The sequence below is a fragment of the Rhinatrema bivittatum genome, chromosome 8 (genome assembly GCF_901001135.1).
Source record: "Rhinatrema bivittatum chromosome 8, aRhiBiv1.1, whole genome shotgun sequence".
In the NCBI taxonomy this organism is placed as follows: Eukaryota; Metazoa; Chordata; class Amphibia; order Gymnophiona; family Rhinatrematidae; genus Rhinatrema; species Rhinatrema bivittatum.
In genome coordinates, this window is record NC_042622.1 from 211,456,577 (window position 1) to 211,478,776 (window position 22,200).

Consider the following 22,200-nt stretch of genomic DNA (forward strand, 5'->3'; position numbering starts at 1 on the left):
GACTTCTGCAATCCGGAGACAAAATAGGCAGCGTATTACCATCTCATCCCACTGGAGAAATGTCCCAGAAGTGGCAACAAGTCCAACATGGAAGCAAGCGCCTCCGAAGACAATCAGGAGGATCATCTCCAGCAGGGGACTATAATACTTGAAGGATCGTAAGAATTCTGCCAGACTAACTTTCTTTCTTGGAGCCTCTCATTTCATCACTGTTGGACTTTACTTTTCAGAGATCTGTAGTTAATGCTGGCTATGGTGGTTTACCAAGTCTATCTCATTTAGACTATCTAAAGGGAATTTTGAGTGTTTGCTATCTTTACTGCATTCCTTGGCTACGAGAGGCCAGGGATGCTATGACTTTCGGAGCCTAATGTGTGATATCAGTCCCATGCTCCGGCAACAGGGCACTCGGGAGGGTGAGGGGATTGAAAGCAGGGATATATTTTCAGTGGTGAAGGGTATTTGTCTGCCTGATTAGGTAATGGCGGGATAGATACGCAGTTGCAACCTTGGCAAAGGGCCACCCACAGTTGGGCTGCATACAAGAAAATTATTCCTTACCTGCTAATTTTCGTTCCTGTAGTACCATGGATCATTCCAGACTGTGGGTTATGTTCCCTGTCCAGCAGATGGAGTTAGAACCAAAAATTCCCAGGGGAGGACCTATATAGCCACGCCTCCCTCGCCTCAATCCTCAGTAACTGGACTAGCAAAGCCAAGACGAGAAGAGACAGAACCAGAGGAATCAATTAATCTAAAAAATATAGAGAAAAAATAACAGCTGTAAGTGACAGCAACTTACTTGTACTCAAAAAACTAACTGAGAACTTGCAAACAGCACTGTGTTCAAAGACACAGCTCGCAATAACTAGAGATACAGAGTGAAAATATTGTGAAGACAGAAAAGCAGGGATGGCCCACAAAGAACCCCCAAAACCAGGGAGGGGGTCTGGAATGATCCATGGTACAACAGGAATGAAAATTAGCAGGTAAGGAATACTTTTCTTTTCTCTGTACATATCAGGATCATTCCAGACTGTGGGATGTACCAAAGCTTCCCCATCATGGGTGGGTCGCGGACAGCCCTGCCCGTATGACCCTGTCTCCAAGCTGACCGTGAGACGGCGAGCGAATGTCTAGACGATAATGTCTTGCAAAAGTGTGGAGAGACTTCCATGTGGCCGCCCTACAGATTTCCTGAGAAGAAACTGCAGAACTTTCCGCCCACAACGTCGCTTGAGCGCGGAGAGAATGCGCCTTAACAGCTAAAGGTGGAGACTTACCCACTCCGATGTATGCGGCTATAATCGCTTTCAGCCAGCGAGCGATTGTTTGGATGCCATGCAATCCTTCCTGGGTCCCGACCAAAGGACAAACAAATGATCAGAGAGTCGAAATTCATTAGTGACCTCCAAATAATGTATCAAAGAACGTCGGACATCCAACCGACGCAGGTCAGAAGAATCAGAGGATAAAAATGACGGAAGCTCTATCGATTGGTTGAGATGGAAAGTCGAGACCACCTTCGGCAGAAAAGATGGAACTGTCCGCAGGGATACTCCCCCTGGCGTGAAACGAAGGTATGGCTCCCTACATGATAGAGCTTGTAGTTCAGAGATCCGACGTGCTGAGCTGATCGCCACCAGGAAGATGGTCTTAAGGGTGACATCCTTGAGTGTGGCCGAAGTCAGAGGCTCAAAAGGCGGTGCACATAGAGCCCGGAGTACCAAATTGAGATTCCAAGAAGGACAAGGTGGTCTAATTGGAGGCTTCAAGTGTTTTACCCCCTTTAGAAAACGTAGGATATCTGGATGTGAGGCCAGAAGCTCCCTGTCATTACTACGTAGGAAGGCTCCCAACGCCGCCACCTGCACACAAAGAGAATTATAGGCAAGGCCCAAATCCAGACCAGCCTGTAGGAAGGAAAGCACATGTGTCACCGAGGCCTGCGTTGGTAGAATCGATTTTGACTCGCACCATTCCTCAAAAACCTTCCATACTCTGACATAAGTAACAGACGTGGATATCTTCCTAGCTTTCAGGAGCATGGAGATGACAGATTCTGGATATCCGCGCCGTCTCAATTGACGCCTCTCAAAAGCCAAGCCGCAAGACAGAAGCGATCTGCCTCCTTGAAAAATATTGGTCCTTGGCAAAGAAGACGTGGCAGATGACTGAGCCGAAGAGGGCCGTCTACTGCCAGATTGAGAAGATCTGCAAACCATGGTCGACGAGGCCACTCTGGTGCAACTAGGATCACCGGACCTTGATGCGTCTCTATCCGTCCGATAACCTTGCCCACTAGAGGCCACGGAGGAAAGACATACAGGAGACACTGTCGAGGCCAGGGAAGAACCAGCGCGTCGACTCCTTCCGCGCCGCGCTCTCGCCTGCGGCTGAAGAACCGGGCGGCCTTTGCATTTGTCGCGGTTGCCATTAGATCCACATGGGGTCTCCCCCAACGCTGTACTATCCTTCGCATTGCGTCCTCCGAGAGTTCCCACTCTCCGGGATCCAGGTGTTGTCGACTGAGAAAATCTGCCTGAACGTTGTCCACGCCCGCAATGTGCAAAGCCGCTAGCCACTGTAAATGTAGCTCCGCCCATGTCATCAACTCGGTCTCCAACGAGACTAGATGGCTTCTGGTGCCCCCCTGGTGATTGATGTACGCCACTGTGGTTGCATTGTCCGAAAGAATCCGAACCGCTCGACTGCGTACCAGTGGGTAGAACCCCTGCAGCGCTAGACGGACTGCTCTGGTCTCCAGCCAATTGATGGGCCAAGTGGACTGTTCCATCGTCCATCGGCCTTGGAGAGACCTGTCCTGACAGACCGCCCCCCAGCCGGTGAGACTGGCATCCGTGGTGACAACCACCCAATCCGGGTTCTGTAGAGACACTCCCTGAGCTAATTGTTGAGGGTCCAGCCACCACTGTAAGCTGAGCAAGACAACATCCGGGATGAGCAGTACTGCTTGAAAATCTCGACACTGGGTTCCATCGCGAAAGCAGAGACCTCTGGAGAGGCCTGAGATGAGCGAAGGCCCACGGAACCAAATCGATTGTTGAGGCCATGGTTCCCAGTACCTGGAGATAATCCCACGCCGTGGGAGCAACTAGTGCCATGAACCGTGTTACCTGAGCACGCAGAGCCCGAGCTCTGTCCGGGTGCAGAAATACCTTGGCTCGGCTGGTGTCGAAGTGTGCTCCCAGAAAATCCAGCGATTGGGACGGTATCAGTTTGCTCTTTGAGAAATTGACGATCCATCCCAGAGACTGAAGAAGCTGTACTACCCTGTCTACAGCACGGTAACCCTGCGTCCTCGACTTCGCCCGAATGAGCCAGTCGTCTAGATAGGGATGTACAAGGATACCCTCCTTGCGGAGCGCTGCCGCCACTACCATGATCTTGGTGAAGACACGCGGAGCCGACGCCAGACCAAAAGGGAAAGCACGAAAATGAAAATGCTGTCCCAAAATCTTGAAGCATAAGAAGCGCTGATGATGGTGATGGATCAGGATGTGAAGGTATGCCTCTGTAAGGTCCAAAGAGGCCAAGAATTCTCCCGGATGCACGGCTGCTAACACTGAACGGAGCGTTTCCATACGAAAACGAGGAACTCTGAGACACTTGTTGACCGTCTTGAGATCTAGGATAGGTCGAAAAGTGCCCTCTTTCTTGGGAACCACGAAGTAGATTGAATAATGACCTTTTCCCAGTTCGGAGGCCGCTACCGGTACTATCGCCCCCAGCTGTAGCAGACGATCGAGAGTCTGTCGAACTGCTAATTGTTTGAGACGGGAACCGCAAGGAGAAAACAGAAAACGATCTCGGGGTTTGTGTACAAAATCTAATACGTAGCCTTGTCTTAAGATGTCCAGCACCCATTGATCTGACGTATTTTGGGCCCACTCCTTGTAAAAGAGAGTAAGGCGACCCCCCAGGTGGGGGATCCCCTCTTGGGTCCTTCTGGCATCATTGTGAAGCCTTCGAGGAAGGACCTGCCCCTTGAGTTTCCTTACCGTGGCGGCGCCCTCGAAAGGACCGGTTCCAGGTGTGTGATCGTGTAGAAGGAGCCCCAGGTGTCTACTGTCTAGTAGGACGCGACCTCCGTTGATTCCGGTACCTATTTCTGGAGGAATAAAAAGATCTAGAAGAACGTGGACGATCTTCTGGTAGCTTGTGCACCACATTCTCATTAAGAGATTTGATGATCTGATCCAAATCTTCCCCAAATAGGCACCTACCCTTGAAAGGAAGGGAACTCAGGCGCATCTTAGACGAAGCATCTGCCGCCCAGTTGCGTAGCCACAAAAGACAACAAGCGAACACCGCCGCCACCATGGAACGAGCGAGGACCCTTAACAGATCATAAAAAGCATCAGCTCCATAGGCAACCACCGCTTCAAGTCTATCAGCCTGAATAGTCTCTGCCTGTGGCAAAGATTGGGAAGTGAGAAGCTGCTGTACCCAACGCAGAGCTGCTCGCTGTGCTAGGGAACTGCAGATAGCAGCCCTCATCCCCAATGCTGAGACTTCGAAGATACGCTTGAGGTAAACCTCGAGCTTGTGATCCTGGACATCCTTCAACGCTGTCCCGCCCGTGACCGGGATGGTAGTATGTTTCGTGACCGCGGATACCGCTGAATCAACAGCAGGAACCTTAAGAATCTCCAAGAAATCAGTGGGGAGAGGGTATAACTTTTCCATGGCTCGACAGACTCGAAGATTGGCCTCAGGAGTATCCCACTCCCTTGAAATCAATTGCAAGATGTTGTGATGCGTGGGAAAAGCTTTCGCTAGAGGTCATAAGCCCGCTAGGAGAGGATCCCCTTTCTTAATCTTCGGATCCTGAGCCACAGGATCCGGAGGAGGGTCAATGTCCATTTCCTGGAGGATGTGGGGGATGAGATCATCCAATTCCGCTGCTTGAAAAATACGGAGGACCCTCGGGTCGTCACCTTCTACCTGGGCCGCCAGGGAGGGATCATCCGCATCTGGATATTGCCATGGATCCCCCGACGGTTGTTGCAGCGGTATAGGAATCACGGGGGGGGGGGGCTGAGTGGACCCCGCACCCCCTGTGGGCAAAGAAGTCCTCCCTAAGGGAGGGTCTGCCGTCGAAAGCTGTGTCAAGCAGGCCAGTTTGGGGGGGAGGGGAACCCCAAATTCCAAAATTCGGATCCCTGCTCTGTAAAAATGCCTTGTGCATTAAAACAATGAATTCTGGCGAAAAAGCGGGAAGTGCTGATGAGGGGCCCCCCGAGACGTCGTCCCCTTGCCTGCCCTGGTCCGTTGCGCTCCGAAACTCCATACTGTTAGAGGAAACCTGGAGAGGAGCGTCGACGTCCTCCTCAGAGAGAGCTGCCTCCGAGTCAGCTGAGAAAATGGCCGCCTTTCCCGCGCTGAGGGGAAACGGGGCATGCCGCTTCCTGCCAGCGCGGTCCGACTCTCCTCCAAGCTGCCTACCAGGTAAGCCATACTCCCCCTCAGCAAAAGCTGAAGAAAATCCCTCTGCGGTCTGCTGAAGCCCGTGCCGAGCTCCGGAGCCGTTCGGCGATTTTTGCATCGCGGCGGGAGGGAGGGGGAGGGGCGGCTGCGGCGCGCGGCAACAACTGAAGCGGCGAATTAATAAAACTCTTCGGCCTCCGGACCCCTCACCGTTCCCAAGAGACAGTCGGGGAAAAACGCCGTCCCGACTGTGAGCAGCTCCGGGGAATGGGTCGTCGCAGAGCTGCAGGGCGGGAACTCCAATCACTTCCCTGAAAGGGAGGAGGGGAAAAGGAAAACTCCGGGGCTAGGGGAGCGGTCGGCACTACAGACTTTCACCCCTCATAAATTCCTGTTCCTACCAACGACTGTAAATGAAATAAAAATAAACACTTACCACACTCTAGCCAGGCAAGGAAGAGGAAAAAACAAAGAGATAGGAAGAGAGAAATAAAGTGACAGGCAAAAAACACAGCCTGTCAGCAAGTTCCTGACTGGAAAACAGTGTCTCTCTTTGAACGGAGTGGTCCTGTCAGAACACTACAGAACCTATCCCTTAGAAGAAAACCTTTATCTAATATTATTTAATTGATTCCTCAAAGAGAAAATAAAACTAAAAAAGTGCTGGGGACCACCGTGTCCCCTGCTCAATCTGCTGGAGTTAGAACTATACTGAGGATTGAGGCGAGGGAGGCGTGGCTATATAGGTCCTCCCCTGGGAATTTTTGGTTCTAACTCCATCTGCTGGACAGGGAACATAACCCACAGTCTGGAATGATCCTGGTACGTACAGGGAACAGAGGTCTTCCTCAGCCTGGGGGGGGGGGAAGAGGTTAGCATTAGGGTCTCTAGAAAACAATGGGTGAACTTAAAATATGCTCCTGGAACGTAAAGAGGCTGAATTCTGGCTTTAAAAAGAAATGTTTATTACAAGATGCTATTAGGGATAAAATAAGACATACTCTTCTCAAGAGATGCATTTGAAGGGGAGATATGAAAAACTAATGGTATCTAATCATTTTCCCACTCAGCATTTCTCTGCAGCTACTAAAGATAATAAGTATGGGGGGGGGGATTCTTTTTTCCAAATCTCTTGCTATTAATGTATTGTCAACTCTGCGTGATACAACAGGGTGTTATCTTATTCTCAAATTTATGTTGGATAAATGTTTATACACCCTGGTCAATGTCTATGTACCAAATACCGGCCAAGGGCAGTTCCTAGGGCAATTGTTGGCTGCCATGAAGCAATGGGTGGAAGGGACACTTATCATGGGGGGGACTTCAATATGACTAAGTATCCCTTCTTAGACTCTAGTGGCGGTGGTGGGGGATGCACTGGATCTAATAGAAAAGGGTTAAAGGCCTTTATGTGGGAGTGGAATCTTATAGATGTCTGGAGATTACTTCACCCTACGGAACTACACCTTTTATTCCAAGGTCCACCAAACCTATTCACGGATTGACTTTTTAGTGGACAAGGTTCTGATTAATAAGGTACATGAAGCAGAGATAGCCCCAATCACATGGTCCGATCATGCCGCTATATGGCTCCTGCTTACGGACTTGGGGATGCAGATGGGGGAAGAAGTATTGGAGACTCAATGAGAGTCTATTAAATGATCAGGATTACTGTGCGATCTTGAAAAAGAGATAGCCCAATATTTGTTAGAAAATAATACGGGGAAGGTGTCAGCTACCACGGTTTGGGAATAAGGCTGTAGCAAGGGGGAAGTTAATCACGAGAGCCTCCTTCTTCGCGAAGGGTGGCATTGCTCCAACAGATTGGCAAGACGTCTCAGTTCTCAACTGGACCAATTACGTAGGGAATTTCATTGTATTTAAAAGTTTTTATATATCGCACCGCGGGGTACAAGTCTATCCGTCTGCATGAATTGTCCATGAAGGATATCGCCTTTCAGTTGGATAAGGCCAAAAAGAGTTTTCGAAGGGGGTAATAAGGCAGGTCAGATGTTAGCTCGGAAATTGAAGGCTAGAGCAGCTCACAATCAAATCTTAAAAATCCACAGCCCACAGGGGGAGTTGGTCACAGATAACTAAGGGATTAGATCCCAATTCACGCAGTTTTATCAACAGTTATATACGGAAAGGATAGATATTACCCTAACAGCCATTCATGACTACTTACACGACATCTCCCTCCCGCACCTGGAGGACTCTTACCTGGAAGGTCTTAACATTAAAATCACTGAGCAGAAGTTAATCAGGCTATAAAGAGTTTGAAATTGGGAAAGGCACCTGGAATCGATGGCTTCTCTGCCGGATTCTATAAGAAATTAAGAACGGTAGTCGTACTACCCCTGGTGGAGGCATTTAATAGCTTATTGGAGGGCCGCTTTACACTTCATACCAATAAAGCCGGCATTACCATCCTGGCTAAGCCAGGAAGGGATAATACGCAGTGCGGGTCCTATAGGCCGACCTCTCTTATCAACCTTGATCTGAAGCTCTTAGCGAAAATTTTAGCTACTCACTTAAGTTGGGTGGCATCGCAACTGATTCACCTCGATCAAATAGGTTTTGTTCCTGGGCGGTTGGCTGCGGATAATGTGAGGAGGGTGACATTATCTGGTATGCTCACTCGTCTCAGATTCCTATGATCCTGCTCACAGTAGACACAGAAAAGGTGTTTGATCTTGTACACTGGGATTATTTGTTTTCAGTCCTAGAATCTATGGGATTAGGCGGGAATTTTCTTAAATGGATTAAAAGGTTATATGATCATCCCAGTGCCTGTATTAAAATGAATGGGGGATATTCCAACTCGTTTGGCATTGAGCGAGGAACCCGACAGGATGTCCTTTGTCTCTACTCCTCTTCGCTCTATATCTGGAACCCCTAGCTATAAAGATCTGGGAGAATAAGGTGATTCAGGGAGTCCACGGTGGAGACCAGGAATACACATTTACCATGTTTGCACATCCCATAGATTCATTACAATCATTGCTAGATGAGTTTAAGAACGTTAGTGCAGTAGCCGGTTACAAAATGAATATGGACAAGTCTGAACTGTTGAATGTCACCCTATCTGATCATCAGTTGAGACAAGTAAAAATGACATATCTCTTTAAACTAGTTCACACTGCCTTAAAATACCTTGGAGTGAAATTAAGCTCAAATCTGGATGAACTATATAGGATTAATTATGAGGGTCTTTGGTGGATCTCCAGACATGGGAATGCACAGACCTGTCCTGGCTGGGTCGTATTTCGATCATAAAAGTGAATATCCTTCCTAGGCTGGGATATTTATTCCAGACCCTCCCAATCGAGATACCTGCGAAAGTGTTACGTATTTGGCAGAGGAAACTCTTCCAATTTATCTGGAAGAGACATCCTCCCTAAATTAAACGCTCAATCATGTACCTTCCCAAAGATAGGGAAGGTCTAGGAGTGCCATGTCTTCAATGGTACTATGTCGCTTCACAATTACGCCCTGTAATCGATTGGCATGCTAAAAGCTGTGGTAAACAGTGAGTCCAACTGGAAAAGGGCTTTCTGTCCGGGATAGCTCCAGCATCTCAAGTATGGTTAATGTGCACGGCCAGAGAGCTGTTAAAGAATATTCCAACCATAGCGTTCACTTTGAAAATTTGGGATCGCTGGAAATCTCAATTGGTGGGAGATAGGAAATACTATTTGAGTACACCCATATTCCATAATCAGGACTTTTCTCCGGGAATGTCTAAGTCTAGGGCGGCCCGTTGGGAGGAGAGTGGATGCTATAGATTCGGGCAGATTTGGCAAAGGGGTAAGTTCTTAGAGTTTTCGGTACTAATGCAGAAATATCATCTACTACCATCTGACCTCTTCTTTTATTGCCAGATAAGGTCTTATGTTTCACAGAAACTAGTCCAAATAGATTTGGGCAAGGGTCGGACCTTATTTGAATGTTTTTGTGACTATTCGGATAAGATTTAAAAAAAAAAAAAAAAAACCTCTCTGATCTACACCCTACTGAATGGGGAAATCCGGGATGCACCACTACATATTAGGGACTGGGAAGGAAACCTTAAGATAGTCCTGACACCTGTACAATTGAAGACGTGTTTTCTTTCCATTAGGCGTAGCTCAATTTCAGCCTCCTTGATAGAACATGGCTATAAGATGCTCTACAGGTGGTACATCACACCAGCTAAATTACATCGATTTAGCAGGTTGTCTGTGTTCTGCTGGAGAGCATGTGGCGGTGTCAAGACATATCTTCATATGTGGTGGGAGTACCCCAAACTGGATTCCTATTGGGAAGGGGTGATACAGCTGATAGAGGTAGCAGGGGTTCGTATTCCCAAAGAGCCAGCATTCTTTCTCAATATATCATTAGCATCAACAAAATACACACAATTATCTTATTTATCAAATCGTACTAGCAGCACGAATGGAAATAGTCTATCAATGGAAACAGGCTGAACCACCACTTGTCCGACTGGTGCATCAAAGAATAACTAAGATTTGTTACTTAAATAAACTTACCGCTATTCACCACAATCAGCTATTAAAATTTTCTGCTCAATAGCAACCCTGGGAAAACTGGCAATCCCAACATTGAGGTGTAAACTTAGGCTATGGGTTAGGGTTTGAAGGGGAGGGGGAGGTAGAGAGGGGTTCGTAAACAAATGACAAAAACTGTTCTGGTAATGAAACTGAGAAACTTTTATTGTACAATATAACACTTCTTCACATTGGCTTACTATCAACTTATAGCAGTTTGAGACGGAGTCAGATTTCAATTTGATGTCAGCACCAGTACATATACCCATGCAGGAAGCTCTGCTCTTCAGTATTTTCCATAGCAGTTCGGTACTCTATACACGCTTGCACAGCGCTGAGTATTCAAACCCTCTCTCCTTATGAAACACCTGCATAAATGAATCCAGAGGGACAAATTCTTCAATGTCCCTACATCAACCTCAGAATGACAATTCCGTGATGAACACATCTATATTTAACCGTAGTAACATATCTGAAATCTCAACATATTTCTTCTTCACAGAACATTAACGTATTCCAACTGTAAACGAGAACGTTACTAGAGAATAATCTGAAGTCAAAGGATAAGAAATCTTCCACGAGAAGCATCAATCTTGCTTTACAGTTGAAAATGGCCCATACCACCCCATCCAGGAACCACAGAAATAGGAATACAATAATCCTCAGTCATCATAAAAAGACAAAACAAAAACCACTGTCTAAAATCTTTGCTGCTTGACAACACATTAAACTGCAAAAACTCATGGCCTCACGGAGGGACAAGCCCTTTGGCGAGCCCTGCCTTTATGGAAGAGCAAGGGGAGGATGCCGAATGACATCATCCTCTTAGAACAGGACTTCCAGAAGGCCAGCAGCAGATCAGGAGATAACATGGATTAGAAACAGCCTGCAGCAGTCAGAGATCCTTGTAGCACAAACAGACAGCGGCTGAACAGTTTTCAGGCCAGAAAGTAAGTCATAAGATTGAAAAGTGCAGGGTACTACTAACTATTTCTATAATGCTACTATAGCCATACAACAACATACAGATACATGAGAGTCCTTGTTCTGAAAAGTTTACAATCTAGTCAAGACAGACAAACTAAATACGTTTTATTTATTGGTTTTATATACAGTTGTTCAGTATTCTATTACAACAGTTAAAATATAAAATATTAAATGGAAATGTATAGAACAGAAAATTTAAAAAATATATAACCAAACTTCTTGCAGTCAGAGATATACCCCATCACCTATTCACTTGCTAGAGGTTCCATTTGTAGCTCTCTTCTACATGGCTCAAGGGACTACCAGGACATCTATTCATATAGCCTCAGAACAGTTTAACTAATAGATTGGACAAGGACCTAGTACCTTTATTTATTTATTTATTTAGAAGAGTTTATATACCGAGGTATAGCAGGCTGCCTTCTCCCCGGTTTACATTTTAAACAACTTATTACAGGAGTAAAAAAATAATAGATAACATTAACACAAATGCAGTGCTTCCTGAAGACAGAATTTAGGTTGGTTCTGTACAGCAGGGGTCCCCAACCACCGGTCCGCGGACCGGGACCGGGCCGTGGGAGTTTTTTGCCGGTCTGCGGCGCCGCGGCCCCGCTGCTCTTCCTTCCCTGCTGCCGTTGCCGCTGGGCTATCAGCACGTTCAAGCCCAGCGGGAACGGCAGCGGTGCAAAAAAAAAAAAAAAAAGCTGTGGCATCCGCGGCTGGCCTTTTCTTCTTCCCGCGCCTGCCCCCCCCCTCCGTGACCCGGAACAGGAAGTGATACGCGGTGCGCGGGAAGAAGAAAGGCCGTGCCTCGTGATAAACTAGCAGCGGCCGCTGCAGCATCGGCCCCCAAGCTATTGCAGCAGACGGTAATCGGGAAAGGGGAGAGCAGCATGAGCCTCCTGCGATCGATAGGATTCTTCCTTCTTGGCCTGCGGGGGCTGGAGGAGGAGGAGGAGCAGCTACCGTTTGTGCTCGGGGGGGAGGGGAGAGGAAGTGAGTGAGAGAAAGAGAGAGAAGCAGGCAGCCAGCATGTGTGTGATTGACTGGTCAGAGAGCTGATGTGTGTATGTGAGAGACAATGAAAGTGATTGCTCAGGGAGATGACTGATGTGTATGTGAGAGTGTGAGACATTAGTCAGGGAGGTGACTGATGTGTGTGTGTGTGAGAGAGAAAAAGCATGGAAGTGAGAAGTCTGGGTATGTGAGAAAGCATGGGCGTAAGAAGCCTGGTGTTGTGGGGGTGAAAGAAAGCATGGGAGTGAGAAACCTGGGTGAGTGTGCATGCATGAGAGAGAGAGACTGCTTGGTAAGGTGACGGTGTGTGTGAGAGAAAAAGACTGGTGTGTGTGAATGTGAGAGAATGTGATTCAGGGAATGAGAAGCCTGTGCACGTGGAGAGTGAGCATGGAAATGAGAGAGACTGGTGTGTGTGTATGTATGTGTGTGTGTATGTATGTGTGTGTGTATGTATGTGTGTGTAACAGAGAGAAAGTGATTATGGGAATGAGAAACCTGTGCATGTGAAGAGAGTGAGCATGGGAGTGAGAAACCTGGGTGTGTGTGAGACACAGCATGGGAGTGAGAAGCCTGTATATCTGAAAGAACATGGGAGTGGGAAGCCTGTGTGTGTGTATGCATGAGAGAGATCAGGTGACTGGTGTGTGTGTGAGAGAGAGAGAGAAAGAAAGTGATTATGGGAATGAGAAGCCTGTGCATGTGAAGAGTGAGCATGGGAGTGAGAAACCTGGGTGTGTGAGAGACACATCATGGGAGGGAGAAGCCTGTATACCTGAAAGAGAACATGGGAGTGAGAGACTGGTGAGTGTTTGTGTGTGTGTGAGAGAGACAGAGAAAGTGATTATGAGAGTGAGAAGCCCATATATGTAAGTAGAACACGGGAGTGGGAAGCCTCTGTGTGTGTGTATGGCATGAGAGAAACTGTTCAGGAAGGTGACTGGTGTGTGTGTGCCAAAGACTGTTTGGGAGATGATTGGTGTGTGAGAGACAGAAACTGGTCATGGGGGCATGACTGGTATGGTGTGTGTGTGAGTCATGGGCACTAATGAAGAGGACCATAAGTATAGAGCTTAGCTTCTACTGCTGCTTCTGGTGTGTGCCACGGCCTGCAGGGAAGGGGAGTAGGACAGCTGCTGGAGGGGGTAAGTAAAAGTGGCTTTTTAAGTTTATTTTTCTTGACTGCCATTTTAATTATGTGATGTCTGCTTTTTTGAAATATTTTATTGGTGTTTGGAGAATGTTTAATAGTTTTTATGAGTTTTTAATTGTTGGATGTTATTCTGTTCATAGCTGTTTTGAAACATTTATTCTGCTTATTAGTATAGTTTTACAATTATTTCTGTGTGGGGATCTATAGCTGCTTGCTAGTTCTGTTTTCCTAATAAGAGGTGTATTGGTTTTTAGGACCTGATTTAATATTTGTAGTGTTGCCTTTTCAGAGATAGGGTTGCTCCTGTTTGAGTGTATTCCTTAATACAGGTGTAACTGTGTGCAGATTAGTTTATGTGCATTACTACAGATCCTGGGAGTATGTTAGGTCGGTTCTGTGTCTGTTACCGAGATGAAATATTTTGCTCGGTCTTATTTGTTGTGTTTTCTCAAGAGGACATGCATTGGTGGTAAACTGCTGTCTTTTCATAAGTAGGGCTATTGAGCCTGGAAGTAGAAGGAGTTTGAGTTACTGTTACTGAGATGTCACCAGAACCAGAATATCTTTTTTGTAGGGTGAGTTGTATGGGGAATGTCATAATTCTGCTTTACATCCTTTATTGTGGGTCAGGGGGGTTCCCGTGGATACAAACTGTACTTTTACATCTAGCCCCATGACGATCATGGGTCAGTGTGCCATGCATATGAGAACCTATGGTGAGTTGAGTCACATTCACATTATAAATGTCATAATTAAATGATAAGTGTGCACTAAAATCCAACCCCCTCCATAACCCCGCCCTCATATGACCAAAGCCCCGCCCCTGCCGGGCCATGGAAAAATGGTCTTGCTTGAAGCCGGTCCCTGGTGCAAAAAAGGTTGGGGACCACTGCTGTACAGTATACTCTAAAGCAGGGGAGCACAATTCTAGTCCTTGAAGGCTACCAACCAATCAGGTTTTCAGAATATCCAAATTGAAAATGCATGAAAGATTTACATTCAAAGTCTCTACAAATGCATCTCATGCATATTTATTAGGGATATACTGAAAACCTGACTGGTTAGTACATCTTGACACCCCTGCCCCAAGGCTTGCTTCATTATCTGCCCATAAAATAGAAGCATCAGAAAATATTGTTTCAAATCTCTTATAGCACTGACAAAAATACACAGATCACTCTCCTTATAACAATATATACATTGTTGTGCACCAGATATATGCTTTAATTCTCATGGACAACACACAAAGGGCACACTGCTTAACTTGTTGCTTTGCCACTGGTAGCTAAACAGTTTCTAGACTGAAGAAATTTGTCATCTGCATCCTTTTCCCTTGAAGAAGGACTTAACGCTTGTTGATGTTAGCCCTTATTCATGCCTGCATTCACTTATACCCAAGACTACTTTATGTTTAAATAGCATTATAGAAGACATTGGAATTAAGAAGTCAGTACATACTGAGATTATCTTTCATGCTCTCCCTCCGAGTGGACTCTTCCTCCTGCACCAGTTCTTTGTTCTGGTTGTCCTGAGCCACTTGGTTTGAGTTCTCCTTGTCACTGGAGGGGGAATCACATGCTCCAGCAGCCTTCTTGTCTGAGGGCTCCTGGTCTACATTCTCTAGTGGGTGCACCTTCACAATTTTCACTCGCAAGAGCTTCTCTTTTCCAACCTACCACAAAAGAGAAAAATAACTTTTATACAAAGAGGGAAAGAGCAAGATTGCTCCACTATTTCCAGCATGAACCACTTGATTCACATGTCCTATGTGGAAAGATGTTGAGATTCAGAGTCAATAAAAATTAGATACTTCCTGAGGGCATCAACATAGGTTTCTACCAGATAAACGTCACATTTAAAAATAATCTATAGTAATTTTAAATTCTTAGGTATTCAGGTTAATGAGATCTTAACAGACCCAAAGAAATGGAACTACCACTTTATTTTTGGGACTGAAATAGTAAACACTTTGAAAATGAATGTGCTACCAAAACTCATGTATCTTTCAGCACATCCCCTACCACTTACCAAAGTTTTTTTCCAACCTCAATAATGCCAATTAAGTTTCATCTTGCAACAGAAATCACACTGTATCAAGCTCAGTACATTCTGGCTGCCCAAGATACAGAGGGATATGGCATTACCCAATCTTCAGGCCATTGACCTTATTTTTACCCTGATGATCATCTCTGTACTACTTATCTATTTCTCCCTTTTTGTTATTTGTAAACTTTCATATCCCTTATTTAAATATGTAAACCGTTGTGATGGCATTACCGAGTGACGGTATATAAAACTCGATAGATAAATAAAATTTCTGAGCAGATAGAATTACTACCAAAAAAAAAAAGTATGGCTGGGCTGTGACCATGCACAGATGTGGTTCTTTGAAAGATTACAGATAGAAAGAATAAGCCTTGTTTCCTTATTAGTACTGCCCTCTGCCTCAGCATAAGTAAAAAGGGTGATCAGATTAAGCCCCATGACTTTATAAACCAATAAGATACGGCACAATAAAATGCAAATATCTCAGATAAGTGTTCTATCTCCCCCTCTGAAATAACCCTACTACTTATATTTATGCTTTTATACCAGAGAAGGGTGAATGGTGAGACTCAGGAAGAGGGGATGAAAGGAATATAAAAATTACATTTTTTAAATCTATAGCTCTTTGAAATCTAATTAGGGCTATTTAGATGGCACTTTATAATATGGCCTGCCAAATTGAACAGAAGGACATGAAGACCATTCTTCCTGATCGAGAGCTCCTTAATCCAAAATACCATGTTTCCTGTAAGCTAATACATACTATGCACAGCTGCCTTCAGATGGACCGAAATCACTACGGTAGCAGATTGTGATTGATCAGTGGAATAACTATCTGCAATTAAAGCTGAAGACTAGAATATTACTTGTATTCTGCACAGAGAGTACATTTGCTTGTTATTAGTAAAGCGCTACTGATCAAGAAGTTGTACTGCACATATTGATGGACGTGAGGACCGCCTGGTAATTTGCCTGCCTGGTGCAAAGGTGGCAGACCTCACGCGTCACCTAGATAGAATTATAAACAGGGCTGGGGAAGAGCCGGCTGTCATGGTACATGTGGGCACCAACGACATAGGAAAAATGTGGGCAAGAGGTTCTGGAAGCCAAATTTAGGATTTTAGGTATGAAGCTAAAATCCAGATCCTCCAGGGTGGCATTCTCTGAAATGCTTCCTGTTCCACGTGCAGGTCCCCAGAGGCAGGCAGAGCTCCAGAGTTTCAATAAGTGGATGAGACGATGGTGCAAGGAAGAGGGATTCAGTTTTGTAAGGAACTGGGGAAACTTTTGGGGAAAGGGGAGACTTTTCCGAAAGGATGGGCTCCACCTTAACCAGAGTGGAACCAAGCTGCAGGCACTAACTTCCAAAAAGGAGATAGAGCAGCTTTTAAACTAGAACAAGGGGGAAAGCCGACAGTCACTCAGCAGTGCATGGTTCGGAGAAATGTATCCTTGAAGGATACTAATGAAACAGGAGAGTTAGGGCATCCCAAAAGAGAGGTTCCATTAAAAGCAAACAGTCCATATGCCTATATGTAAAAAAAATCAAAGCTAATGATTTCCGAATTATCCCAAACAACTGAAAAGCAGGTTGTTAAAACAAAACACACACTTTGAAATATCTGTATGCCAATGCCAGAAGTCTAAGAAGTAAGATGGGAGAGTTAGAGTGTATAGCAGCAAATGATGAGATTGAAATAACTGGCATCACAGAAACTTGGTGGAAGGAGGATAACCAATGGGACAGTGCTATATCAGGGTACAAATTATATCGCAATGATAGTGAGGATCAACTTGGCGGGGGGTGTGGCACTTTATGTCTGGGAGGGTATAGAGTCCAACAGGATAAAGATCGTACAAGAGACTAAATGCTCAGTAGAATCTATATGGGTAGAAATCCCATGTGTGTTGGGTAAGAGTATAGTGATAGGAGTATACTACCGTCCACCTGGACAAAATGGTCAGACAGATGATGAAATACTAAGAGAAATCAGGGAAGCAAACCAATTTGGCAGTGCAATAATAATGGGAGATTTCAATTACCTTTTAGAAAAAAAGTGTAAAAAAAGAAAAAAAAGTACACTCATTAATAAAACGTAATCTTTTTGAAAGACTTGGACCAATGATTAAATATGACACGTAGCGATTAAATACAGAAGCTAACTTGCTTGTATACCGTGGGTGTTATGATGGTCCCACACACAAATTAATTTATATGAAATATAGCACATAGAAGAAAAAAATTTTTGCTTACAACGTATTGATGTGAGATATTGCGTGGCTCGTTGTACATTAAGATTAACTGTAGATTTCAATTACCCCAATATTGACTGGGTAAATGTAACATCAGGACTTGCTAGAGACAAAGTTCCTAGATGTAATAAATGATTGCTTCATGGAGCAATTGGTTCAGGAACCAACAAGAGAGGGAGCTATTTTAGATTTAATTCTTAGTGGAAAGCAGGATTTGGTGAGAGAGGTAATGGTGCTGGGGCCACTTGGCAACAGTGATCATAACATGATCAAACTTAAACTAATAACTGGAAGGGGGACAATAAGTAAATCTGCAGCTCTAACACTAAACTTTCAAAAGGGAAACTTTGATAAAATGAGGAAAATAGTTAGAAAAAAGCTGAAAGGTGCAGCTGCAAAGGTTAAAAGTGTTCAACAGGCTTGAACATTGTTTAAAAATACAATCCTAGAGGCGCAGTCCATATGTATTCCACACATTAAGAAAGGTGGGAGGAAGGCAAAACGATTACCGTCATGGTTAAAAGGTGAGGTGAAAAAGGCTATTTTAGCCAAAAAAACATCCTTCAAAAATTGAAAGAAGGATCCATCTGAAGAAAATAGGATAAAAACATTAAGCATTGTCAAATTAAGTGTAAAACCTTGATAAGACAGGCGAGAATTTGAAATGAAGTTGGCCATAGAGGCAAAAACTCATAATAAAAACTTTTTAAAATATATCCAAAGCAAGAAACCTGTGAGGGAGTCGGTTGGACCATTAGATGACCGAGGGGTTAAAGGGGCTCTTAGGGAAGATAAGGCCATTGCAGAAAAACTAAATGAATTCTTTGCTTCCATGTTTACTAATGAGGATGTTGGGGAGATACCAGTTCCGGAGATGGTTTTCAGGGTGATGAGTCAGACGAACTGAACGAAATCACTGTGAACCTGGAAGATGTAGTAGGCCAGATTGACAAACTAAGAAGAGTAGCAAATCACCTGGACCGGATGGTATGCATCCTAGGGTACTGAAGGAACTCAAAAATGAAATTTCTGATCTATTAGTTAAAATTTATAACCTATTATTAAAATCATCCATTGTACCTGAAGACTGGAGGGTGGCCAATGTTACCCCAATATTTAAAAAAGGCTCCAGGGGCGATCCAGGTAACTATAGACCAGTGAGCTTAACTTCAGTGCCGGGAAAAATAGTGGGAACTATTCTCAAGATCAAAATCTTAGAGCATATAGAAAGACATGATTTAATGGGACACAGTCACCACGGATTTACCCAAGGGAAGTCTTGCTAACAAATCTGCTTCATGTTTTTGAAGGGGTTAATAAACATGTGGATAAAGGTGAACCGGTAGATATAGGGGCGGATTTTAAAAGGCCCACGCACGCCGGCGCGCCTATTTTGCATAGGCCGCCGGCGCGCGTAAAGCCCCGGGACGTGCGCAAGTCCCGGGGCTTTCGAAAAGGGGAGGGAGGGGGCGTGTCTGGGGGCGTGTCGTGGCATTTCAGGGGCGGGCCCGGGGGCATGGCACCGGCCCAGGGGCGTGGTCGAGGTCTCCGGACCAGCCCCCGGGACCGGAGGACAGAGCGGGGCTGCCGGCCGACACGCGCAAAGTTAGGGGGGGGGGGGAGGGCGAAGAAAAGTTCCGTCCGAGGCCGCTCCGAAATCGGAGCGGCCTCGGAGGGAACAGGCAGGCCGTGCTGGGCTCAGCGTGCGCAGGTTGCACAAATGTGCACCCCCTTGCGCGCGCCGACCCCGGATTTTATAAGATACGCGCGGCTACTCGCGTATCTTATAAAATCCAGCGTACTTTTGTTCGCGCCCGGTGCGCGAACAAAAGTACGCGCTCGCACAAGTATTTAAAATCTGCCCCATAGTGTATTTGGATTTTCAGAAGGCGTTTGATAAAGTCCCTCTTGAGAGGCTTCTACGAAAACTAAAGAGTCATGGGATAGGAGGCGATGTCCTTTCGTGGATTACAAACTGGCTAAAAGACAGGAAACAGAGAGTAGGATTAAATGGTCAATTTTCTCAGTGGAAAAGGGTAAACAGTGGAGTGCCTCAGGGATCTGTACTTGGCCCGGTGTGACTGGAAGATTGGGCATCCAAATGGCAGATGAAATTTAATGTGGGCAAGTGCATATAGGGAAAAATAACCCTTGCTGTAGTTACACAATGTTAGGTTCCCTATTAAAATCTACCACCCAGGAAAAAGATCTAGGCATCATAGAGGATAATACTTTAAAATCATCGGCTCAGTGTGCTGCAACAGTCAAAAAAGCAAACAGAATGTTAGGAATTATTAGGAAGGGAATGGTTAATAGAACAGAAAATGTCATAATGCCTCTGTATCGCTCCATGGTGAGACCGCACCTTGAATTCTGTGTACAATTCTGGTCGCCGCATCTCAAAAAAAATATAGTTGCGATGGAGAAGGTACAAAGAAGGTCAACCAAAATAATAAAGGGGATGAAACAGCTCCCCTATGAGGACAGGCTGAAGAGGTTAGGGCTGTTCAGCTTGGAGAAGAGATGGCTGAGGAGGGATAATGTAGAGGTCTTTACGATTATAAGAGGTCTTGAACGAGTAGATGTGAATCGGTTATTTATACTTTCGAATAATAGAAAGACTACGGGGCATTCCATGAAGTTAGCACATTTAAGACTAATCGTAGAAAAATTATTTTCACTCAACGCACAATAAAGCTCTGGAATTTGTTGCCAAAGGATGTGGTTAGTGCAGTTAGTGTAGCTAGGTTCAAAAAAGGTTTGGATAAGTACTTGGAGGAGAAATCCATTAACTGCAATTAATCAAGTTTACTTAGGGAATAGCCACTGCTATTACTTGCATCAGTAGCAAGGGATCTTCTTAGTGTTTGGGTAATTCCCAGGTTCTTGTGGCCTGGTTTGGCCTCTGTTGGAAACAGGATGCTGGGCTTGATGGACCCTTGGTCTGACCCAGCATGGCAATTTATGTTCTTATGATAAATTGCTATCACTCTTAAATATGCTCTGAAGGAATTTGAATTTTTTTTTTAACTTTTTTTTATACATTACAAACGTAAGATCACAAATATCTATCAGTACACATCAATGTAATGCTGTGAACCATTTTTCTAAATACATGAAAAATATAAAGATATACCTCCCTTCCCCAATAACTTCCACCCCAACACAGAGCTTTAGACCCAAGGAGATGATCCTAGTCATCTGTTTTTTTTCTAATTAGGATTTTAATATTTATTGTGTATATTAGTGACATTTTGTTTTTATAAATTTTACATTTGGTTTTTTAAATAATTATTTGATGTATTTTATTATTTTATTATTAATATTTATGTTACCGTGTTTAAAGTGTAAACTGTTGTGATGATACTACTTAATAGTATATAAAAGCTGCCAAATAAATAAATAAATAAATATTAAGAGCCGGATCTGCAGGACATATTGCTAATCAAGTCAGAGATTTTGCCCCCTACTCTATTATTCGTCCCAGGAGTGCTAAAGTCCTGGGTCAGTCCTGATAAGGTTTAGTTTCCTCCAGATCTTTTGAAATTTTGATTTTAAACCCGAGACTATTAAGTGAACCACGTATTGGAATAATTTGGAAACTAAGCACACAAATGGCTGATTCCATTTGAAGCTATAGGATTTCTTCTGGGAAGGTTTTTTGGATGCTAGCAGAATTTCATTTACTTTTTCGCAATTGCAACTGCAATTATGATGCCCTCAATATCCATGCTGTCAAAGCTAAGGCCTAAACACTGGGATGAAGGATGGTTTACTCATATTGTGTTAACAGGTTCTATATTGCTAGTAGCCACACAGCAGAGCATAGTTAGTTTATGAAGCCAGAATAGGGTTATGTGTGGGAAATATGCGCTTGCCAGCAAGCCATTTCAGGGTTTAAACATTAACTTCCCTTCTCCCTGACATTTGCCTGAATAAAAGCATCACTTGTGCTTAAGTCTCTGCCTGGGAAAGGATACCTGTTGGCCCTGAATTCCTGGGGGAGGGGCTGGGTTTTCCCTAGTCAGAGGCAGGACAAAGTTAGGAGGTATAGATTTCAGCAGCCAATGATATGATCCGTGCACACCCCCTGAGCCAAAGCCAATGGTGTAATGACTCTTCTGTTGCTATGGGAAAGTAGCCAATCATGTAATGACACATCATCTGCCTTTGTATGAATGTACAATAAAAGGAAGAGGCTCGGGAGGACAAACCCTCTTTGCCCTCTTTGCCTTCTCCCTCTTCCTGCCTGCGATGAAAGCTGTCTGAGGCCTCTTCATTACTCCTACATTATGAATAGTGTTCATTTGTCCTTCCTTAATTTTAGAATAGTTATTTTTTGCTATTTGAGGAATCTATGGAAATACACATATGCAGGTGCTCCACAGAATCAGAAATGCATCTTCTGCTGTTGCATCCTGTGAAGGTCTTTTCAAACAATACTGTAGTAGTTTGCAACTGAAACGGAGAAGCTAAGAAATATATTACTGATATTCCCCAAGTCATGAAAACGTCCTGTAATATGTAATCATTGAGAGCACTTGTACAGCTGTAATAATGGCTTAATCTATCGGCTATTATATTGTTCTTTACAGCTAGGTAAATTGCTGATATTTGCATTCTCCTTTGGTTGCCCAGCTCCATATCATTATGGATTCCTTGTATGATCCTGTTCCTCCATGTTCATTTATATAAAACATGGCACCCAGATAATCTGTCTGTATTTGTATTGTTCTGTTCTTT

The 22,200-nt window shown here is 44.6% G+C and overlaps 1 protein-coding gene across 1 annotated transcript in view; it reads right to left on the reverse strand.

Moving 5' to 3' along the window:
• The window catches only part of BAZ1B (bromodomain adjacent to zinc finger domain 1B), a 328,954-nt gene that overhangs the window by 272,808 nt on the left and 33,946 nt on the right, over nt 1-22,200 (reverse strand). The window contains exon 4 of the mRNA XM_029612999.1: nt 14,617-14,830. Coding sequence (XP_029468859.1) covers nt 14,617-14,830 — 214 coding nt within the window. The remainder of the gene's footprint in view (nt 1-14,616; nt 14,831-22,200) is intronic.